At 35.0% G+C, this 25288-nt stretch overlaps 1 protein-coding gene across 1 annotated transcript; it reads right to left on the reverse strand.

The window, feature by feature from the left end:
- Positions 1 to 1646: 1646 nt before the first annotated feature.
- LOC129224952 (U21-ctenitoxin-Pn1a-like) lies at positions 1647 to 24238 on the reverse strand. Its single transcript, XM_054859500.1, has 8 exons — positions 24158 to 24238; positions 19475 to 19524; positions 15988 to 16115; positions 14866 to 14984; positions 10114 to 10198; positions 6190 to 6391; positions 4037 to 4155; positions 1647 to 2265 (listed from the first exon to the last, which is right to left on the reverse strand). The coding sequence occupies exons 1-8, from the start codon at positions 24160 to 24162 to the stop codon at positions 2101 to 2103; spliced, it is 873 nt and encodes a 290-aa protein (XP_054715475.1). The 5' UTR covers positions 24163 to 24238; the 3' UTR covers positions 1647 to 2100.
- Positions 24239 to 25288: the final 1050 nt, after the last annotated feature.

Consider the following 25288-nt stretch of genomic DNA (forward strand, 5'->3'; position numbering starts at 1 on the left):
AAAGATTAATTTATAAAAAGCGTATAAATTACATTGAATTTTGTATTTATGAGAATTAAATACTACAGTGAACGCCAATTAATTAAATAAGCCGCTTTAATGAATCAAATTCTCAAAAACTGAATAAAATCCATTTAATTGAATTAGCCGCTTTATTGAATCAGCTGCTATAAAGAATCAAAACTGTTTAGAACAAACGTGATTTATATAAGCGGTGGCCACTGAACCAGTTAAAAAAATATCGTTATGCTGTCGTTAGTAAAATAAAGTGGCTTCTATTTCGAAAAAAACGAGCTGATGTGTGCATCACATGGCTTCCTTTTACACAAATTTAATGTTATTTCCCCATTATTGCAATTTTAATGTGATTCAAGAGTTAACTCTGTAGATATATCACCAGCAATGGCCACATTGAAAAGAGATTTAAAATTAAAAAAAAAAAAAAAATCGCCAAATTTGTCACCAAGTTGGCGACAAAACTTGGAGACCAAAAGACTGGCGATAAATCGCCAAGTGTCCTAAAAATTATAACACCACTTGAGTTTGCATCGAAATTGATAATGAATTCCCCCAAAAAGGTGCAAAGGACCCCTTTAGAAACATCCGAATGCAACCAAAAAAGGAGGTGCACAACTAGACACCACTAGGAGTCTACGTACCAAATTTCATTTTTCTAGGACATACCGTTCTTGAATTATGCGACATACATACACACATACGCACATACATACTTACATACAGACGTCACTAGAAAACTTGAAATTAACTCGGGGATCGTCAAAATGGATATTTCGGGTGTCTATACGTTCTTAGGCACTTATCCACGTGTGGTGGAGTTGAAAAAAAAACTCAACATTCATTCAGGGGTGAGCAAAATGGAAATTAAGGCCGATTTTTGAGTGAAATTTTTTTCTCGAATACAATACTTCCTTTTTTTGTAAAAGGAAGTAAAAAAAGCGCAGCTAGATACTAATGAAATTTTACTATCGGCCACTGGCAAGTGAAGAACTTCTTCAATTTTGCCCTTTGTCTTGTGGATTCGAAAATTTACTTTTCATGGACGCAAAATAAGTTAATTATGTGAGCTTTGTTGAGTCTAAAGCCCTGGATCCTTCTCTGGAGAGACAGATCGAGGGCTTTAGTTGAGTCTACTTTCTCCTCATAAAAGTAATAATAACGATTTCCATTTCCGTCCAGAACTGAACGAGTCTATTTTTTCATACCAACATTGACTTTCTAGCATCTGATCAATCATCTCTTAATTTGATAAGACTGCAAGTTATGTCAAACATAGCTTTTTAACATTTGAAGATGATTTCTAAAAACAAAATGTGTGGGAATTAAATCGCAAAGCAAAAAGGAAAACCAAAAAACGTTTTTATCATTACTTAATGAATATTTTATTAATCTCATCTGTTTTCTAGAAAGCAGTTTCTGAATATTTGGGTCCAAGTTTAGGACACTGATTAATCGTGGTTTTCGATTTGTAACACTGAAGAATTAAAAAAAAAAAAAAAAAAAACAACGCTGAAAAAGAAGCAAAAAAAAAAAAAAGAAAGAAAGAAAAAAAAGAAAAAAAAATGAACACTGAAGTGTAGTCTCAGTGGCGCTGTGGCAGAAGCTCTGTCTTCTAAGCCGGAGGCCGTGGGTTCGATTCCCACCTCGCCATGTGTGTTGTTTCATTCCTATGTAATGTACATCTTTAATGTGTATTGTCTTGGAAATAGAATATTGAAAAACTGTTGTGGATTATTAGAGATTAAAAAGCTTCTCCGCTGAGAATAGCTAAATACCCCAATGTGTACCCCAAACACCGAAGAAGAAGGAAAAAAAAACGAGTGTTGCGGATAAGATTCTCGAGCCGTAGGTTAGGCGCCATTGCTGTAATCAAAGCGTCAGCCATCTTAATAAGTGAGAAGCAATGTGTTCTGTTTTATTTTTATGACCCATTATTTACTTCATGTTACGTTTCTACCAAAATGTATACATCCATGCATTTTCAAAAACAAATGACATGCACAACACACGGAGGAATATGAATTTTATTTATAACGCAGTTTATAATCCAAAGAATACCGGATTGAAGCCTCGCGAGATTTTTTAGTTTTCAGCCATCACTTTAGCAATCCAGTTCTTGTACGTGGACATCCTGGTGAACTCAGCTGCGTATTCCTTTTCGCCGCAAGAGAAGCCATACACTGCGATCCCCAATAATGTAGATATGCCCCTGTAATCTGTTTGTGTCAAAGGATCACCACTGTCCCACTGGAAGAAGGAGAGAAAAGAATGGTTTTAAATCTTGTTTAAATCATTTCTTCTAGGGGAAAGAGGAAGAGGAAGAAAATTAAATATAGTAAACTCCCGATTATCTGCGGAATGGGGTGGCGCGAAAACCGTGGATAATCCGAATAATAGATAAAAAAACGATACGAGTGTATACAATAGTTAAAAAATATTAATAACACTTACACTTGCATTTAAATTATAACTGAAAACATTTCTACATTTCAATTACTAACATTAAATATAAAAAATATATTCAAAGTCTAAAATCAAACAATAACACAATCATAAGTTTAATAAAATAATAGTTTAAAAAACTAAAAAAACACGCTTTAGTAGCAAAATGAACTAAAAAGTTAAAAATAATCTTTGGATTACAAGTATAAAGTAATTGACCAAACACTTAATTGTACTGTAATAGAAAAAAAAAAAAAGCGTGGGGCGCTTCTTATCAGATCTTTTAAATTTCTTCTACTTGTTATCCATGCAAAAATGTAAATAGGCAGCCCCCCACGCTTTTTTTATTACATTAAAATTGAGTGTTTGGTCAATAACTTTATATATGTCATCCAAAGATTATTTTTAACATTTTAGTTAATTTTGCTACTAAAGCGTTTTTTTAAATAGTTTTTTAAACTATTATTTTTTTTACGAATTATCATTAATGATTCACGAGTGGGGGGGGGGGGGATTATGCAAACTACGCTATAGACATTTTTAGGGGAGAGGGTATTTTAAAGCGGTCTTTTCTGGATGATTCTAATTCGGGGGGGGGGGGAGGGGAGGACTTTTAGAGGGATGAACGCCTCTAAGATTGGATTTACGATTCTAGTTTTTGTACTCAAATAATCAAAAATTAATTGTTTGTATTTTTTATTTCTGAAAAATATATGAAAGTCCTTATTACTGTTTTTTTTTTTTTTTTTTTTTCAAATAAGATTTAAATGCTAAATATTGCTAACACTTATAAATCTTAAATGAAATCTTTGCGTGCGCTCGATTTTTATAATGGAATGTATCTTAGTATTCTATTGCATTATTTGCATCAGTCATTTTGAATGTTTTCTGGTAAATTCATGTGCAAACATTGTTACAATCCGCAGCTCTGATTTGTACGTTGTAAGTAATTCTAGTAAACCACTGGCTATTTGTCCAAAGGAAAGTTGGACCCACAAATATACAAGTTAAGCTAATAAAAGCGTGTTAATTAGAATAAACTAATAACTTATCGTTAATAAATTATTCGATTTTAGAATATTGCATTGTCATTGGTCTGAGGTTGCATTCCAAATTTTAAAAGAATCCGATCACAAAAAGTGGGCAAAAATTGAGTTACAAGATTATAAATTTAATTTCCGTGTAGACAGAATTAGAACGTAGGCTCAATGATTCCCGGAGGTGGACGTCAGCGAAGACCCGCGCCTTAGATCACTCGGTCACGAACGCTCATAAAGTGGTGGAATGTACTAACATTAATAAGCCACTAGCTCTTAGTCCAAAGAATAGTTACTCACAAACATACAAATGAAGCTAATAAAAGCGTGTTAAAAAAAAAATCCAAAGAGATTAGTGGTTAATCCGAACCGCGGATAATCCGACCACCGATAATCGGGAGTTTATTGTAAAAGAAAAAAAAATAAGAAGAAAAAGAAAAAGGTTTAAAATATTTTTTTCTGCACATAGCATACACACCAAAATGCAACATTTGTGACAAAGTAAAAAAAGATAAAATGTCTGGTATATAAGCACATACATTGCAGATATTCTTCCCTTTGCCTCCTGCGCAAACGTTATTTGCAGTACTGGCGCAGGTATCTACTGGAACTATGGGAAGATTTGCTTCCTGTAACGCATCTGGTAAATACTCATAACCTGAAAAGAAATCAAGATGAGACTTGTTGCAAGTGATATTTTTGTAATGGGATCGTTTTAGAGTAATGTGAATCATGCTTCTTAGCCTAATTTCCTGAATAAAGACGAAACAGGCTTAATGCATCTAAAAAATATCACTAAAAACGAAGAAAAAAAGGGCGAAAATAAATAAAATCGTTAAATAAATTTAGAAAAATTAAAATTTGGAAAGTATGGTATCGAGATGGGGGAAACGTACCCCTTGGTCTGCCTGTTTAACCCCCCTCTCCCCCAATAATTTTTAAGTGAATAATCCTGTTCGAACAAACTTTTTTTTCTAATAAAAACCTCATCGAAAGATCTTGGTGAAAACACCATCTTGCACTTTTTTATTTGAACAACTTTTCGCTCAATTTTGAAGAGTTCAAAAAGCTTAACATTTGTCTGCGGGAAAATTTAAGGCAAATATAGATCCTGAACTTGAAGACGGTTTGCTTCAAGGAAACTATGTAATAAAAAGCTCTTGATGAAGAACGGGTATAGAAAAGATCTTTTTGATTTGAACAAATTTTCGTTCAGTTTTGAACCGATCAAAACCTTTTAACATTAACGCCTACTGAGAAATTAAAGGAAGGGAGCGGGAGGAGGGAGGGGCTATGGAGTGGTCGGGAAAATACCCGATTCTGACTCCGATTCCATAATTTTTAAGTCTTCTACCCCCGACTCAGACTCCTTTATCTCTAAATCAGTCCGACTTCGCCTCCGCAGCCCTGGTTTTTAACAGGGCGAAGAGAAAATGACCGACTCCGACACTGGAAATTTTAGAGCCTTTGACTCCGACTCCTTTAATCCAAAACCAATCTGACTCTGACCCTGAAAGAACCGGCAGAAATGCGGACTAGGAATGAAAATGATTGACTCCGACTCCTACTCATGAAATTTAAACCTTCGACTTCCGACTCAGCAGCCCTGGTTTTTACCATGAAATAATGATTGTTGATGTGATTTCTTTTTAAAATTTTCATTCTAAAGTTATAAATTTATTTATTCTATTTTTGACAACGGGAAAAAAAAGGGAAATTCGGAGTCATTTATGTTTTATCAGAAAAAGCAGTACAGACGATTTTTTTTAAACGATTTAATTAATTTTTTTAATGGACATTTTATTATTTTATTAAATTATTTTCTAAAGTATATTTCGATTGTTTTTTTTCTTTTGATTTTTCGCATCGTGGGAGAAATAAAATTCGAGGCGCTTTGTTTTTACTCGGAAGAAATAGCTTAACAGCCGAATTTTTGTTCCTTCTTTTTTCTTTTTGTTTTTTGATAAAAAATTTATTTTGATGGGTTTTTTTTTTTATTTTTAATTCTTTTTTTTTTTTTTTGAACACGATTAAAAAAAATTTGTTATGGAAAAAAAATTTAGACGCAATGTTTAAAAGGTGCTACTACATTATTTGTTCATTCATTTATTTTCTGCGCATTTATTTCATCAGATGGACGAAACATATTTTATTTCTATAAATCACCAAAAATTCTTAAAAAGGCATGTGGGACGTAATTTGCTGTATTATAAAATTTAGAGAATATTGATTAGAGACTAGAAAGTCGATGTAGGTAAGCGTGAAACTAGGTTTGTCCTATGAAATACACCGCCAGCTCAGTCATTCCATCCGAGGACTGCAGTTTGTGCTTATTAGCACTCATCAGCTCGGAATAGGAAGTGCCTGAGCTGGAGGAGGGAAACCTCTTAAGGAAGCTAAGAGTGCCAAACAAACTGGGAGCTAATACAGAAGTAGCACTGACCAGACGAGTGACCGAAGCAGTGGTTCAGTTTACCTCGAAGATTGCAGGCAAGGCATGGTATTTTCAGTAAGTTACCGCCCTATAGCCAGGGCTAAGGCAGAAATGCATGAAATACTTACTGAAACTAGGCTCGTTTAGTTCTGGTTGGAACTTCTTGTTTTTTCGAATGTTAAATCAGTACCATAACCATTCACAAATAACTGAATTTCTGAATCTTTGTTAAGAGTAATGCGTTAAAGTGATATTTACCGTAAGGAACATTTTTCGTTAGTCCCCATCCAGTCACGGTTGCAAAACCAGCTGGCTCGTCGTCTTCTTCAGGAAGGCAAATGGCATTAGCATACCCTTCGGATCCCGCAAAGTCGATTGGCTTCGTGAGTTTGACGAGGGCAATGTTATATTTATCCTTGTAATACTCGCTGTAATTGCTATGTATGATAATTTTCGACACCTAGATCGAAGAAAATCATAAGTTATTCTTTAATTTCTTATTGTGAAAGCTAGATTATTTTAAGTAATTAGTAGAGAATAATAAGTAATACTTAAATTGATATAAAATCGTGGTATTCTTTTCAATGATTAACTTAATACAAAAATCAAACATTGGTGCATATTTTTTCATTAACGAAATCTTTGATTGGCTTTCACAATAGCCTTTTAGTGTAGGTAATTTTATCCAGAACATTTTATTGCATGCTTTAATCCAAACTTCTGGTTATTGGGTTATCCTTGATCAGAGGTCAGCAACCTGCGGCTCGCAAATCGCATGCGGCTCAGTAGAATCATACTCGTGTTTCTTCAGCAGTTTTAGATAATAGAAAAATTAGCTGCAGTATTAGCATTGCTAAATAAGTTTTAATAAATCCCTCGTGCAAATCATGATGCTTTCTTGCATATTTATATATGATGCTTTCTTTGTGTTACAAATGTGCTCCATTGATAACAAACGCAAGCCTAAGAAAAACTTGTCTCATTGCATCACCTCCTAAACTCTTATTTTTGAGTGCCGTATCTACAATCGAAGTCAGGAAACTGATTGCACAATGTCATATCAGAGCGAAAAAACTAGACATTTCGTTTTGTGGCACATCAGGAAGACATCTAATAACAGGAGCATAGGCGGCTGGTGCACAAAAAAAGTGGATGTTAAAGGAAGTGCGCAGATTGGGGGGGGGGGGGCAAGTTAGGTGGACGGTGCCCCAACATCTGACTTTTTTATAAATTGATAAAATGACCTCCAAAAAATTCGAGACACAACCTCGAAAATCGGGATAGATGGCCTCAGTCGACTCTTTTCTTCCAATTTAAAGCTTCATTTTACTTTTCATGAAAAAATAACTTGAGAAAAATATCAAACCTACACATATTAAATCAACTCTTTCATAAAATAAGTGAACAGATCAATTTTATTATTTTTTCAATCGATCGTAAATTTTGAACTTGGAAAAGTGGAGGGGCAAAGCTCCTTTACTTTTAAAGGTGATGAGGCAGTTGTATCCCTTGCCCCCCCCCCCCCCCGTAAGAGCCGCCTATGAACAGGAATATATTTGCTCATATCCAGCTGGTTATCTGGACTTAAGATATGTCCTGTCATTTTGTGCAGAAATTTCTCTATTAAATGTAGCAAAAATTTAAAACTTTTTTGTATGGGTCTCACACTAAACTTCTCTTTAGAGACCCCAAGATTGAGACACTTCTTTACAGAAATGTTAGGGATGTGTTCAGTCATGTGTCAACAAACTTCCTTTGAAATGCCAAATGCCCAACAACAAAGTTGTGATAGAAAAGTTTGTTGTTGCTTACTTTATTTTCTGCTTTCGCTGCAATATGTCCTTAAAAATTCACTTTCTGATCTCTCATTTGAATTTTAACTGAAAACAGCTTGAAGGATAGTTATGGGGGACACGACGAGCGTTTTCATCGGGACATTGCCAATATAAATAGAATGGTAGAATAGAATGTGTGGTAATGCTGTCTGACTACTGTTGAAAGCTCATCGACAGTTCCCCATGTCGATTGCAAGATGCAGGCCGAAATAAATTCGAAAAACAGAGCAGATTGAGATATTGGGGGGGGGGGGCAACGTTACACGCATCCGTGGCATTTTTCAAGTCACACGTGCCCCATGGGTGATGCCAAATGAGTAACAATCATCGGCATAATGGAACGACGTCATTTTCCCCCGTCTCATTAAAAATGTATAGAAGAATGGAAAACGACTGCAGAAACAACTTAAATATACTATACAAAGGTAAAAAATGACATAACATCGAAAACACCTTGAAAACTTACAACCTGAAACCACGAAAGGAAGCAGTTGCCCATTTCAGGTTGACAACAAGGCATGTACCTTGCAGAGTACTTGAACAGGATAAGTGTTCTAAACAGCCATACATGTCCAATCTGCAATTCCTGAACTATGAACACTGAGCATCTCCTGGTCTGTGCGAGACTAGATAGTGTTACGCAAGGAGAAAGAAGCTTTGCTCAAACTGTATTGGGATGCAAGTGACAACATGATTTAAGGACACCTGCTTTCCCTGCCACTTGATGCTTGGGACTGCCCCCCTGTGTGTTGTTTTTACCTTGTTCTCTGTTTGCTGACTTTCGTTTTGTTTGGTTCTTGCCTTTAAAAACATTTTTCCTTTATTTACTCTTTTTCTTCATTGCGATGAGGCTTCTGTATGGATTAATATTCCAATAAAGGTATAGTTGAAGAAGAAAAAAAAGATTCTTTTAGCCAGGGCATAATTTCTTATGTAAAAAGAGCGGGTAGCCTTACAAGCGACAGACATTGTTTTATTGCTTAAATAGATGAATCCCGCCCATTATGTGAATATTCCTTGAGAATCGAAAAGAAGTGCCAAAGCTGAACTGCCTGAAGTTTCCATGTAGTAAGCCTTGCTCTTGTATTTTGAATGCTTTTCTAAAAGGGGAAAAAAAAAGTAGCCAATTTGTCATATTCAGCCCAAGGATTCATTATTAATTGAATAGATTCAGCTAAGCAGCAGGAAGATTTTGAAATTTGTTGCCCATAGTGTTTTTATAAACTCAATTAAGATACGCTTAATGACAAAGCTTCGAAAGTCGCATTAAGTTCAATGTGGCCAAAAGGTTTATTAGCATACTTTGTTTCCGTTATTTTTCACAGTTAATATGCATTTTCGCACTCTGAAATTAAGTTTTTATAACTATATTGGTTTTCGTTAGTTATTAAATAAAATAATGCATTTTCTTTAAGAGGTTGAGTTATATGCTCTGATACTATGCAAAACAATTAATATTTCGTATTTTCATCAAATACATCAAACACATGATTCAAAGCAGATAACCCCGTTACATGTTGTTTTCTAGTAGTCAAGGTGCCTGTACTAATATTTGGCTCTTAAAAAAATAATAATTACCACATCTGGAAAAGAATGACTCATCTCCAGAATGATTTCCGGCGACAAAATCATAGCTGGAGGATAGGAGCAGCTTCTGTTGTCAAAGAAATGACAGGAGCACCAAAAGGTAGAAGTCTGACTTTGCTCCGATGCCTGCAGACCTTAGCTGGGCTGTTGGAACGGCCTTCACGCCTTGGGTAGCCCTGTCAGGAGAATCGACGTACTTCGCCCGTTCCGCCCAGGAACACCCCCTCGCCACTTTGAGGCGGCCTGCAGGACTTGAGAGGGTTGCAAAGTCCTCCTGGACTGTCCCTCCTACCCATAATTGGTACCAGGCAAAGTGCCCGGGAGGTGCATTACAGGGTCTTGCATTATCTCTCAAGTGTGGTAGGCGAGATCAGACGACCATCACTAGGCTCATTAGTGGGCACCTAAAATCATTGACTTATTGCAATGGGAAAAAGACTTTTCCAACCTGTGTGAAGTGTGCCGACCATCAGGCCACCCCCGAACATATACTGAATTGTCTGGGACTTTCAAGATTGGATCTTTTGGCTGATCCAATGTTGGTGTTGGATTTTTGAGAGTGACGAATTTCATAGACCTGGTTTAGCGCTGCTAAACACCGGAGATTTGCAACAACAACAACATGGTTTCCGGCTTCTGCTCTAGGCTATAGTTCACAGAGGAACAACTGTGGAGTCTTTTGGACTTTTTTGGTTGGTCCGACACCCAAAGATAGTCAGCCTTAAATATAATTGAAACAATCTTGAAAATTGCTGCGTACCTTATGCCGCACCACAGTTGGTCCATCCGTTTCCGACAGCTTGTATAAACCTGTCATTACTACATGATTTACAGGTTGTCCAGTTCTGTTTGAAATAACAGGAAATACACTTGTAAAAATACAATTATGCACTAATAAAGAAACAGTTCTTAAGAAATTACAATTTAAAAACACAATAGTTAATTACTTATAAACACTAGAAAATCGCCCGTCATGGTATGACGGGTGAAAATTGTTTCTACATTTGAACGAAACAATTGCAGTTAGTTTGAAATCTGTTCTTAGTTCAGTATTTTATTCTTGGATAAACTATAGTACTGACAGTAATAGGTTTTAATAGGTTTCCTAAAGATGGAGAAAGGAGAAAACGATGGGAAGTAAATCTTTGCAAAGAGAACTTCTAAGTTTCTCCACATCTTGTCATATGTTCAAAACATTTTGAGTCTGAGTGCTTCGACAAAGAGAAATTTGGAGGGACATGGCTAAAAGCTGATGCGATTCCAACACTGTTTGACTTTCCTAGTCATTTCATTTGCAAAAAGAGACTAAGAAAAGAACCCTAGTGAAAAGAACCGTTCTAGACAATGAAAATGAATCAGCAGATTTTTCAACTGCATGTAAAATTTTCATGTAGTTATACGACTCTTGTAAAAGAGGAATAATCAATTTTATCTTTTTGCTAGAAAATCGCCCGTCAAGGTATGACGGGTGAAAATTGCTTCTACACTTGAACGAAGCAATTGCCTGTTTGATATATTTTGATAGTTGAAATTTTAACCCTAACTCCGATGAATTAACCCTAAACTCCAGTAGGTAGCATTCCTTGTTGACCACTTTTCTTTTCTTCTTTTTCATTAAATGACTGTTTTACCAGTAAAACGGCTAAGTTACCGGATTCAGTTCAGCCTTGTCAAAATAAAGCTCTGCATGTCAAACATTATCAAAAAATATTAACGAACTATCATGCCGTGGCGCGAGTTCCATTGTTGGTGACGTCAGCATTACTCGATCAGAGAATATTATATATATGAGGATAACACAAGTTAGTTAAAATATTATTTTCACTGATCTAGTGTATAAATGAAACTTTGAAAAATGTATTTTTAAATGTACTTATGCGCAATGTGAACCTTAAATTATGTCTTTGTTTGAAAGACAGTCCTACATCAGCTAAGAGTTTGTTACCTATCTATGAACGCTATTAAATATTTTATGTAGTGGTATAGTTGTACTCTTCATTTCTGTTACGGTTTTTATTTAAAAGTTTCACAATAACAACATGTCAACTTCAAAAAATAATTGATGTATTTTTAACAACATAATTTTGCGCTTACTATTTTGATTCTACTTTTCCTGACGAAATGAAAACATTGTATTTTCTTTTTGTTGTTTCCATAGAAACTGTTTGTTTTCACTCTTTTTCAACTTAGAGCATGCAATAAATTAATTAGGCAGTAGTGACATTATAAAACACGTGAATCAAAATCCCATCTCTATTTTTCCTTCTCCCTGCTAGAGTTATTTAGATGGAATCGTCTTAACTTGGCCTATTGCCAAATTACATACAATCGGTGGTCAAACAGTAGTTATAAAATTATTGAGAAAAGATAAGAACAGTTTTAAAATGTGGGCCGAAGTAACCCGCATTTACATTATTCACATTGTGTATTTTCTTCATTGTGTGTCGTTAATTACATTATTATCTATCATCTACTATCAAGGCTTAATTTCTAACAAAAGAAATGCTAGAGCCCTTATATTCTTCTGCACTTATATTATAAAAAGCCTTGAATTCATTTAAAATGCTAAAATTGTCATAAAATTGAAAAGTTCCCATGCTAATTAAGCCCTGTGCACTATACTGTCGTGGTCGGGTAAAAGGCAGTATCTGCAGAAGTGAGTTTTCGAGATATTTGAAGAAACGGGTTTTGGATTGAATACTAACAATAAGAAAATGTTGAAGCTAGACGTTTTTTTCCCCCCTACAGAAACCAAATCAGCAAGCTTGTACAATAAAGCTAACGTACAAAGAATGACAAAAGTGCAGAAAATGAAAAATTTGCGGTTACTGCTCTTTACCTGCCCAGCAGAATGCATGTTAATAGTTATAAGAAATGTTTGATTTAACAAAACTAAAACGTTTTAAAACAGTACATTCAAAATTGCGTAATTCTCCAAGTAATGCCAGGAATCCAAAGAAAAAAAATTAATTTTGAATTCTGACATCTGGAATTCAAATTATATTTTTCGCAATCACAAGTGTGTATGTGTGTGTGTGTATGTAGGCATGTATGTCTGTGTGTGTGTGTGTGTGTAGACGTGCGTGTTTGTGTCTGTGTGCAGGCATGAGTGTGTGGGCATGTGTGTGTGGGCATGTGTGTGTGTGGGTATGTGTGTGCGTGTGCGTATGTGTTTGTGTGTATGTAGGTAGGTGTGTTTATGTATGCGTGTGTGTTTGTGTCTGTGTGCAGGCATGAGTGTGTGGGTATGTGTGTGTGTAGACGTGCGTGTTTCTGTCTGTGTGCAGGGTGGTCATTCCAAGCTCGTCTGCTTTGCGAGATCGAGATTTTCGCTCACGTGATCGGTTGTGACGTAGAAATGTCACAAAGTAGCATTTTAATCTACTCGAACGTAGCTTGCGGCTAGGTTCGAGTAGATTATAATATTACTTTGCGACATTTTTACGTCACAAGCGATGACGTGAGCGAGAATCTCGATCTCGCAAGCTGACGAGCTTGGAATGACCGCCCAGGCATTAGTGTGTGGTGGTGTGTGTGTGTGTGTGGGCATGTGTGTGTGTGGGCATGTGTGTGTGTGCGTATGTGTTTGTGCATGTGTGTGTTTGTGTATGTGTGTGTTTGTGTATTTGTGTTTGTGTGTATGTAGTTAGGTGTGTGTATGTATGCGTGTGTGTTTGTTTCTGTGTGCAGGCATGAGTGTGTGGGTAGTGTGTAGGTGTATGTATGTATTTATACGTGTGTGTGTAGGATATGGATGATCGCTAGAGGAGCAGCATCGTGAGGCCGGTCGACGGTGGTGCTGCAGAGGAAGGCGGGGGGAAAATAAAATCATAGGACATCAAAACAGTCAAGTGAGAACAATAAACAATGTGATTGCTCAACAAGGCCGAGTAGATTCGACCAGCCAGTCAAGTGCTAATAAGTCAAGTGGTTAAGGGAAAGTTTCTTCCTAACTGTTTGACTTCTCTGGACCTGTCTAGCGTTGAATCTTGAAATCATTTCTTCGCTGAAAAAGAAGTTCCTTGTAGGCAATACTTTTGCTGTATTCTGCCGTGGGCAGATAAAGAGCAGTAACTGCAAATTTTTCATTTTCATTTTCTTGCATTTTTGCCATCTATTGTAAGTTAGCTTTTTATATAAGCTTATTTATTTCGTTTCCGCTGAAAAGAAAAGGGCAAACAAAAAAAGTCTTATTCCAACGCTTGCCTATTGATAGTATTGAATCCAAAACGCGTTTTTTTTTTCAAATATCTCGAAAATTCATTTCTGCAGATACTGCCGTTTATCTGCCACGGCAGTATACGGCGTGAGTTTATAACAGGGTTGGCCGGATTGGACCCAATTGGGTTGGACCCAAGGGTTTTTTTTGAAAAAACCCATTTAAAAAAACCCATTATTTAGCCCACTTTTGGGTTTTTTTTTAATTTTCGAAGAAGTTTTTTAAAAAATTAATTTAAATACTTTCACAATTTAAACTTCTTTTTTATTTGTTTTTCACCACAGCCAATGGACATAAAAAATGAATTTTGAACTTTAATAGTATTTCTTCACTCTTAACAGCATTAAAAAAAATACTTCAAAGATTTTAAATAAATGTATTTAACTTTTTTCTTTAATAGGTCAATAAATAGCTCAAATTATCTTGACTAAGTCCTGTCACATCTGATTTTCTCAATATTTGTAGATTGTACGGAGGAAACTACTTTAGCCGAAAGGCTTTCGTGTGAAATATTTTCTAGAAACCAACACGTCACAAATCTCGAATAAACAAGGTATATTTTTTAGAAATTAACAGGTTTTACGAACGGTCGAACAGAAAACAGAATAAGATGTACATTATCTTACAAAAAAGTTTAATATTTCTTACTCTGTACACAGAAATAGAAAAACAGGCAACATAAAATTCAAAGAAATGTCTTGATTAACCTGGAATTCAGTAAAAAGGAATTTAAACTACTTGAGGTTTTACAGTAGTTTTGCATAACAAAATGAAATACAATAAAGTAAAACGCAAAAAAAAATGTCGTAATTACAAAAAAAACAATAGATTTTATCACTTGAGAAGTAACTTTGCCTTAACTGTTGGTAGCCATGGAAACTAAAAAATCTGAAGCTTCACCATTCTTGGGTTTCGTCGTCTTTTTTACTTTTCTTCAAAAAACGCTGAATTTTCCAGCTTTTTTACCTTAAGACAAATTTTTTGCTTTGTCCATATACTTAAGCTAAAATAAGACAAAAAAACCCACCGTTCTTTTAAAAAACCCAGCTTTAGTTGGGTTTTTTTAGGTTTTATTTAAAAAAACCCAAAAAACCCTGGGTCCATGGGCTTTTTAAAAAAACCCGGGTTTTGGCCAACCCTGGTTTATAACGTTAATTTCATCACTTTGTTTCTACAAAAAAAAAAAAAAACAGTTTTTTTTCTTCAATGACTTTAGTCTTCCTCTTCATACTATTTATGAAGAATAGTTTTAAAAATAAGTTAGTAATTAAAAAACATTTTTCGAGAACTTACAATTGGAAGCAAGATGCTGCTGTGACAATCCAGTTGTCATTCAAAATAGCTCCACCACATCGTAATTTAAAATCTTCAACAATACCAAATCCCCAATCGTATCTTTGATATAAAGCAATCTAAATTTGAAATCGAAAGCTGAAATTAATATAAACAAAAATAATAGTGGGGTTGTTTCTTTCAGTCAAAAATACTACTTTTGGTCACTAAAATTGGTAGAATATGCAAAAAAAAAAAAAAAAAAAAGCCAGAAATTTTTTTTTATTTTTTACAATAGTTTGTTTTTTATTTATTTTTTTTTAAATGCTCGATTTTGGAAATAAGTCGTGTTTCTATGACGTCACAAGTGATGTACTTTGGCGCGCTTCTCTATTGACGCGTTAAATATTTATGCTTTGCTCTCAACGCTTTGCCATTTCATCATGAATAGACAACAGCGCGTCTCACAATTGATTTTGTAAAAGAAACGTTCGGTGAACGAATAATTTCGAGTATTGGACCCGTGAATTGGCCTGCAAGATCATGCGATTTAACACCGCTGGACTACTTTATATGGAGTCTCTGCCTGCACCGATAAGCCACAGACGATTGACGCCTTGGAAGAGAACATTCGCTACCTTATTACTGACATACGGCCGCTATTGCTGCAAAAAGCAAGAAAATTGGACTTTCCAATTGGACTTTCTCCGAGCCAGCCGAGGTGGCCCTATGCCAGAAACATATTTAAATAAAAATGGCAAAGAATCATCTTTCGAATAAAGCATCATTCATGGCAATTAACAACATTTAACTGTGTTTTATTCAAACCTAAAGTTCTCTACCTATAAAAAAAAAAACACCCTTTTTTCGCGGCTCTAGCTCAGTGTAACTACACCAGAATTTGGGGAAAAAAAGACTACATACCTACTCAAATGAATTACGGGCGTCCCTCGTATAACACGGTACGTGTACAACACGGTTTCGATGCTACACGGTACCAAATTTGCGATTGTTATAACACGGTTTCGATATTGCACGGTACGAAACTTGAATTTAATACTTCATGGTTTTGACATAACTCGAATGCTATCTTTAAAAAAGATGGAATTTCATTTGAAAAAAAAAAATAATTAAAAAAAATACCATCCATGGATGTCTTCCGTGCCTGGCTCTGTCTCCTCCCACAATGCGATCAGAGTTGGCGCTTGGCAATAGTCTCTTTCCACAGTCCTTTGCATTGACATAATTGCTAACACTTCGTACATAGCTGGCTGCAGGAAAAAAAGAAGGTAAGGAGAAGGGAATGAGAGATAAAAATAAAATTTATCATGTTACATTAAACAAGAACAGTATTTAATTCCTAACAAAACATCAAACAAAAACGAAAAAAAATTTTATTTTAATAGTTCTGCCCTTTGGAAAAAAATCTGTTTGCGCCACTGAAATATGAGGTTTCATATTAAAATGTTACAAATTATAGCTATTAGAGAAAATTCTCTGAATTTACCTTTCTTGGTTAACAGATTTGAAATTTCGATAGTTGATGAGTGCTTAAAATAGTTTTTACCAACCTTTTTCAGTCCCTCGCACCCCTCTAAAGGTTGACTGACATCTATAGCCCCCCACCCCCCACTGTCCTCTGAGTTGATGTGATCTTAATAAAAAAACTGGAAAAAGCAAAAAAAAAAAAAAAAAGCAAAAAAAAAAAAAACTGGAAAAATTCTCAAATAAGGACAGTACTAGTTGTACCTCTTGGATAAACAATTAGAGCGATGCGCCACTTCATGTTTCTGCGGTGGCAACTTCTTTGTTTCAGCAGGTGTTGAAAAAAATGTATCACTGTCTTCTTCACGTAATAACATTTTGAAAATTAACTGCTAATCTAAATCTTAGTAATGCAAATCATTGTATGAACATTCAAGTAAATTTATAACAGTATTTAATTTTTCTATTAAATTAAAAATTCTTTATTTTTGCGAGTAAACTTTAAAGTAGACGATGGGGCACTTGTGAATTCAGCATCTAGGGGCACAAGTGAACAGTTCCCAAAGCCGCTCTCCGTAATATTATTAGAATATTGTAAGTGTTAAAAAATATGTAACTACTTTATTTTTCTACAATCAGTTTGTTAATTTATTGTTATTTGTTATTAATATTATTAAATATTTATTTTTTATGTTTATTAGTTTTATTTTTTAAATTTTTTTGTTACTAAATAATTGATCAATAATTTAGTTTTATATAATACTTACAGGATATAATAAGACACAAAATATTTAATATCAAACAATGCATGAAATTTAAAAGCAAAATATATATGGAATAACCCTTGCATAAAAAAAAGTAGGCAGTCACGGGACTGCCGACAGAAGTGAAAATTTAATAATACAAAATAAATCTGGTACGTTTGTACGCGCGCGTGTGCGGTGTGCATTTAATTTTCATTTAAAACTAATTGTAGTTTCAAAAATTAAAGTTTTGTAATTTGTAGATTCAAAATATCAGCTACAGTCTAGTTTTGACGTTTATCAGCAACGCGAGCATCAATTATATACATTTTTATTGGTCTATTACTGTTCGTTTACAAAGTAAATATTGATGCAAATGTAGGAAATATTAGAAACTAAATTCATAGTTTGTGTTATTCAGTTTTCCATGCATAAAAATAACGAACAATACACATACTGAACTTTCTACGCAATCAATTTACTGCATTAACCCTCTTTAGCTGACTTAGCGGAAAAGCCGATATGCCGCGAGATTGACCAGCATGCGGGAAAATTCGAATTTTGAAGGACGCCAGGTGATTCGGGGTTCATTTCAAAAAAAAAAAAAAAAAAAAAGATTTAAATTTTGAAAAAATGATTGAAATAAAGAAAATTCTTTTTTTTTTCTTTTTCAAATTTATATAAATTATTCATATTTAATATCAGGATTTTTTACGCCATGATCATCATCATCTTATTCCAAAACTGACACTATAGGTTTATGGTAACCGAAATTGGGAATAAAAAACTTTGATTCGAATCTGTTGTGAATATCGTTTAAAAACTGCACCAACTGCACTTTTATATCTCGTTAAGATTGCAATCATCGAACATCGTTAAATTAAATTATCCATTTAAAAAATCAATCAATGGTAGATTTTTATCATCTGCAAAGTTGAGGTTGAAATCCCCACTCAAAATCAGTGGCAAATCATCATCAAAGCTCCTCCCAATTTTATCTTGAAGTAATGCAAAAGCGTCTTTAGAATAAATAAATAAATTTTCATTCAGAAATTCTCGTATTGCGTTGGAAGGCTTAGCCGGTGAAATATAAACCGCGACCATAGCAATTAGCTCTCCATTTTCAGAGTGGCAACGGCAAACAGTCTCACCGATATCAGAAACATTGTTTTTTCTCATCTCAAAAAATACCCAGCGCCTGAAGAAGTTTTTACTTCAGAAATATTATATGAGGGTGAGAATCAAATTCACGATGGGTTGCTTGTTCGATTCTTGAGACTTGTGCGCTACCGATCGTGTCACTGAACTTCGTAATCTTAACGAAAAAATCCCACATAAAAGAGCAGAGGGAAGCCGCAGATGCGCTGTATTCCGGTGTTGGTAAGGTGACGGTTCTTTGGTGTCGTGAAATGGATGGTTTTTTTCCCACTTCAAAAGTGCTCAACTCGCCTAAAGAAGTTTCCAGTTCAATAAAAAATTCTTTGCATTATGCAGTCATATAAGTTTATTTCTAATCCATTCAGTGATCAGAACAAGCTACGAGACTTTAGAATTTAACAGTGAGTAGTTATATATTCTGGAAAAAAATATTTTCTTAGTGGAACAATTACTGTACAATTGAAACAAACGCAGCATACCTTCAACGTAACGTATTTGTTATTTAAGTTCATGTTTCATATTGAAGAATTTTTCTTTAAAATATGATAATTTTCCTGCATTTTTTTAGCCGTGTTCATATGTGCCCCAGGCTTGTTCACATGCTCCCCCCTCTAGGGGCATATGTGAACAACTGCAGACGTTTTTTAAAACTACCATAAAATAAAGAAATATTTTTTTTAAAAATCTCAAAAAAATCCATATCGCAAAGAAAAGTGTATTCCATCACGGGGACACTTTTGCGTTGAGAAATTAATAATGTTTTTTTTTTTTTTAAATAAAGAAATTAAAAAAAAAAAATGTTCACATGTGCCCCCTTTTTCCCTATAGGCAAAATCGTTCAAGAAAACCTGAATAAAATCACAATTATTCTAATAATTTTCACACCTTTGTACCTCTTAGGAAAATAAATAAGGTAATCCTTCTACCCCATAGTTTTTGGGGTATATTAAAACATGATTTCCTTCTTCAAGAAGCAGTCGTAAAATCAAATATTTGATACCCAGTTACTAGCAGAGACTGGCCTGTGACCAGGTATGCTATGATGACATAAATGAGGAATAAAGATTAGTAAATCGCTGTTCCATGTGAAATAAGTACAGCTACTAGTAAGCATCGTTCTCCAAAAAATTGAAGCAGACTGCAACCTGTAACGCATGTTAGCAGTTCAGTGATGACACTTAATGAACTTTGTACTATACTGTACATCGCATTAAACACATAAGAACTTCAAAGATAAGACTTACCTGTAATGCATTGGCTTAAGATTAGTATACAAAGAAAATCCAAGAAAAACCTGAAAAAAAAAGTACACAACTCATTTCAGTTACTGCCAAAATGTGGTACATACAGTGTATCCATTAAATGAGTGACCCATTTTGAACGTAAATAATATTAACAAGGCTTTTGATAAAAATGCGTCGTTACAGCAATTTCATTTGAAAACCAATAATTTTTTAAAAATACATTGAGTTCAAAATGGGTCACTCATTTAAAGGGCGCACTGCAGGTTACGTTCAGTCACTTAGGACTATACAGAGTGTTCCGCTTTGACCTGCAAGACCTTTATTTTCGCAACCGTTAGTCCTAGACGTTTACTTCCAATTGCAAAAATGTTCATAATCAGATTCAGAGTTAAGATAACATTGAAAGTTTGAAGCAAAAATTAAAATGAGTCAAAAAATACAAAATTTAACGTTTTGTACGGGCCCTAGGTCCCCTAACTTATATTTAGAGAAATTATCTTCATTGAAGAATGTTACTAGCACAAAAAACTTGACATTTGTGCGACCAAAACTCAAGGAGATATTCGAGTTTTAAGTTTTAAGGAACCATACAAAAGATGAGATGAGAACTTATCGCCCCTTCAGAAGAATTACAGGTTGCCGAAGTAAAACATAAACAAAGTACACTGCTTGACTATTGCTAAGGAACAATTACGTTTCTTGGAATAGTCAAGAATACATAATGATTAAAGAAACAGAACGAAGTATATAGTCAGTAGGGAAGATGTGCCTTTATTGTAAGTACAAAATAATACAAATATTACTGCATCAATGAAGTAAAAACTTTAAAAAAATCCAACTTAGATGATTTTCAAACAACCACAAAAAATTATCTAGGTCAGAATGATAGAGACATGAGTACCTTAATATGATGTATGATTACCAGGGACACTAATGCACATTTTACATATGTTTTCCACACTACCCACTTACTATTGAGGAGTGCTTGGGGGATGTTTTCCTACTCCTCTCTCAAGGCGGAGTTGAGTTCTTGTACTGTTCTGGGAGGGACGGTTCCTCGCGCAACACGTCTGCCAAGAGCCTCCCAGGCAAGTTCAATTGGATTTAAGTCGGGAAAGTAAGTAGGCCACTACATACGGAGAATGCTTTCACTTTGCACTGTGTCCGACACTTCAATGTTCCTGTGTGGCCGTATATCGTCGTCCGTAAAGAGAAAGTCTGGACTTAGCAACCCCCCTAAAAAGACGAACATAGTCCATCATAACTTCTCTGCAATACATGTCGACGTAACGCTTTCTTGTCCAAAAATATGAAGCGATGTTCTGCCATTGTGCATGATGTCTGCTCACACCATCGTGCCTGGGCCGTACCGATCACGCCCACAAACAAACTTTTGTGCATAACGTGTTCCACGCTCTCTCCACAGTAGTTGATGACCCGAATCACTTGTCACAATGAAACGAGATTCGCCAAAGATCCTCACTCTAGACCAATTTTGACGGTCCCAACCAATATGTTCCTTACACCAGCGTAACCTCTCTCGACAATGGCGTGATTGAACTTAGTATGTATGCACGGAAGCCTTTACGTTGCATCCAACATTATTTACTCCCCATGAGATGATTCTTGCAGAAACATGCGTACCGGTAGCGGTTGTGAAATTTGCATTTATCGGTTCAGGAGTGAAATCTATGTTCCTTTTTGCCACGAGGGCTACATAGCAATCCTCTGAAGGTGTAGTGTTTCTACCACGACCCCCAGCATGCTTTTGCAAAACATTTCCACTTTCAAGCGGCCTTTTTTAATCGGGAGATGGCACTTTTTGACACACTCCACTGCAGCAGCCACAGTGGTGACACTTTGACCTGCTTCCAGTCTTCCAACCACTCGTCCATGATCGTAGGTACCCAAATGATATCTTGCTGACATTTTACTCTTAAATATATCAAGAACCAAACAGAATTTCAGGGAAAAACATTTTTTAACATCCATCACTACTTTTGTTAAAAAACAAACAGCGTGAATTTTCGTACGAATCTTGAGGGTGTATGCACTGTCTTTTATGCAGATAACGAGTCTTGATCTACCACGCCATCTGAACTTGAATTCATTTCCATTGGCCAGCTGGTTGAGGCACAAATTTGCATAAATCACTTGTTCCTTAGCAATTGTCAAGCAGTGTATTTGTATTTTTCATTGCTCTTCAAAAATAAAAGCAAATGTTATGCCACGATACGCAAAAACACACTACAAAACATTGAACAATTTGAAAAACCACACTCTTTGCACATATATAATTTTAAACCTTTGATAATCGCTATATTCCACCGTCCCCCCCTCCCCAAAGTTGTTATTGAAGGCGAGTGTAAAGTGGTGTAAGTCACAAAACGTTGCGTTTCATATCCCAGTGAATATTGTCCGTACTAAAGTCAAACTTTTTGTGTTGGAATCATTCTTCAATGGAGATTATTTCTTTAAGCATGAGTCAGTGGTGATAGGGCCCGTATAAAAAGTTAAATTTTGTATTTTTTGACTAATTTTTATTTTTGCTTCAAACATTCAATATCTTAACTCTGCGTCTGATTTTGAACATTTTTGCAATTGGAAGTATATATCTAGGACTAATGGTTGCGAAAAATAGAAGTTTTGCAGGTTAAAACGGATAACCCTGTATAAGCAATTTGATTCATGGTAATAAAAGGTATAATAAATAACTAGCCTTGAAACAATTTTATGTTTTACAATCATAGAGACGCACTAAAACCTTATTGAAACAGTAACAACATCTACCTTTTCCACATTCACAGTAGTATAAGGTCGAGGAGAACAACTACGCCAAGGAAAAAGGTGCGATTTTTTTTTTTTTTTTGACCACAAGAAAAAGTTAATATCCCTTCATAAAATGTACTAAAAGGCAGATAAACTCTCTCATTTCAGGAAAAAAAATACATACCTTTGAGCATATTCATCATCGTCAAAAGGATTAGGCATGTAGCCTGTTCCGGCTTCTTGGTTGGCCTACCGTTTCCTGGGCCTACCACAGTTTCGTTTGCCCATTGGTCTGTAATAAAATGCAGCTCTTGGAAGTTTCCCTCGTGTCATACGTCGAACTTGGTTTTTCCAATCGTTACGTATTTTGTAATTTTTTCATTGAGGCTAAATATCTGTAATTCACTTCGAATAGATTCATTCCTTATTTTGTCTAGGATAGTGCGGTTCTTCAGAGATCACAAATACTTCATCTCTGCTGCTTGAATTCTACTAGTTTCTTAAGCATTCAAAGTTCATATTTCGGAGCCGTATAGTAAGGTTGGCACCGCCATAACCTTATAGAACTTCAGTTTTGTTTCCTTTCTCGTTTTTCTCTTTAGTATTCTTATAAGGGTTTCAAACTTGTGTAAGGGTTCCGTTGTTGAGCATATTTCTGTTAATAAATGTTTAAAAAATAAAAGAAAAAAAAACCCCACGAAGTGGCTATGCTCTTAGGTGGAGCCAAATCGCCACCGTAATTTGGAAACTACAGTCGTTCTAAGGAAATGAAGAAATGTTGTGTGCATAAATAGCGAGATTAACGTTTATAATTAATAAGCTATTTAATGACAAATTGAATTAATGACAAACGTTTCAGAGTCGGCAAATTTACTTTCAATACATTTTTTACTATTGAAACCTTTAATAAAACAAAAGTTTAAAGTATGTATTGCAAATTTTTGAAAATATATAATTAAGAACGAGTTTTTCTGTCTCCTTAAGAAGAGCTTTAGTGCACTATGACTTATTTTTCTCATCATTAAATAAACTAGAAAATCGTCCGTCAAGGTATGACGGGTGAAAATTGCTTCTACATTTGAACGAAGCCAATGCCTGTTTGGTGATATTTTGATAGTTGAAATTGTAACCTTAACTCCAGTGGATTAACCCTAACTCCAGCGATTAACCCTAAACTCCAGTACGTAGCGTTCATTGCTGACCATTTCTTCGTTTCTTCATTCCCCTGAAAAGAGTCTTACCAATGAAAGTTTAGTTACCGGATCGAGTTCAGCCTTGTCACGAGAAAGCCTTTCCCTGCATGGTAAATATTACCAAAACATATTATCAAATTATCATGACGTGGCGCGAGTTTCATTGTTGAAACACGCGCGTTACTCGATCATCGGTTATTATATATATGAGGATGATTTTTCATTGATTTGATTGGCTGATGCGACGCTATCATTAGACTTTTATAATATAGTAAAATATAAGATACTGAAACAGCGTTTCTCAATCATTTTGATCCGCAAACGGGTAAAATTTTCTAACATTCTCTAAACGGCAAGTTTTCTTTTTTTACAAAACGCTTTAAAAAGTATCAGAGATCTGTTTTGTACGATTATTGTTAGAGTTTTGATTACGATTTACTTGCAATATTATTTTACAGTAAAGACAAGACATTATTGTAATTGCCATCCATAAGAAAATGAAATTATGAGAAAAGTCACAGATTATTATGAAGCGTAATCACCAGAAAATGTATCGTATAAAATGTTTTTTTTTATTAATTTTTATCTTATATAAGGATTTGTTTCTAACTCGAACTGTTAAAAGTTAAACCAGTTATCATTAAATTCTTCCACAAATTGGTGTTGTTCCGCCAGACGAGCTGTTACGAGTAATCTTTAGCTAGTTTTAAATTGTACTTACTTCATCTTGGGCAAAAATTCATAAACAAGACGAATAATTTTGATTTATGAATCAATGAAGTTTGAAATCTTATCGGAATGCAGATGCTACTGTATCACTTCCAGCGCAGTTATCTTCTTATCAGTGATTGATAAATTGTACATCTGTATGTTCACCACAAAACTACGAGCAATGATTTACTCTTCGACATTAACATAAAATAGAATAAAAAAAACATTTAAGATATTTACATCATTAGACAAAAGAATCCACATTTCGTTTCAAAGTTAAACATATAAGTCTATTCGGTCAAAGTTTTGTTAATGTGGGCGTTTTGTTGATCCGCGATGCCCAGGAAGCCTTTCCTTTCGTATAATTAATTTTTTAATCTAAAATTTCACTTAAATATCCTTACAAAGGGGTGAAAGAATTCCCGCATCACTTGACATTCTATTTCTTTCGAAAGAACCTCTTTTTCTGTTCAAGATGAAGTTCGTTGCAATTTTTTCCATTAATATTAGAACAAGAATTATGAGGGTTTCTAGTTTAGAGAAAACCCTAGGCTAAACAAAATTTAAGCGCTGAGCTAAAGGACAAAATGCTACTGGATAACTCGAAATTGAAAACAATTTTTTAAACATAACGTGCTGCCGTTTTGCTATGCCCAGGAGCAAAGCCTGGCAAGGGCCAAACGCCAGGATAGGCCCTTAGCACCTATTGCAGTGAAATTTGGTTTAAAAAAAAAACTAGTTCAGACCATACGGAGGTTGTGCATTTCAAAACGGTTTTTTTTATTTTTAAAGTTGTTAATTTTGTGTTGATTATATATATTTTAATGAAGCTCTAGTTTGCTTCGAGCGAGATGGGATTTTCATAATGCTCTATAATGAGCTCTTTGATTAAATTGTATTTACTACGGGAGGGGGAGCGGGATTTTATTTTGTTCTTATCATATCGTGTACTTTAATCTAATTTTTCCTAGCAGACGATTTAACGTTTCACGAACCAAATAAAATTACGAAGAAAACTTCAGGGGTTGGTGAGCGTTAACAAGCAGGGAGCGGAGCCTAGCATGTGAAATACAACAAACAATAAAGTTCTTGTGTGAGAAATTTCTTATTTCTTTCATATCATGCACGTAAATCTTTGCCT

Source organism: Uloborus diversus, chromosome 6 (genome assembly GCF_026930045.1).
Source record: "Uloborus diversus isolate 005 chromosome 6, Udiv.v.3.1, whole genome shotgun sequence".
NCBI lineage: Eukaryota > Metazoa > Arthropoda > Arachnida > Araneae > Uloboridae > Uloborus > Uloborus diversus.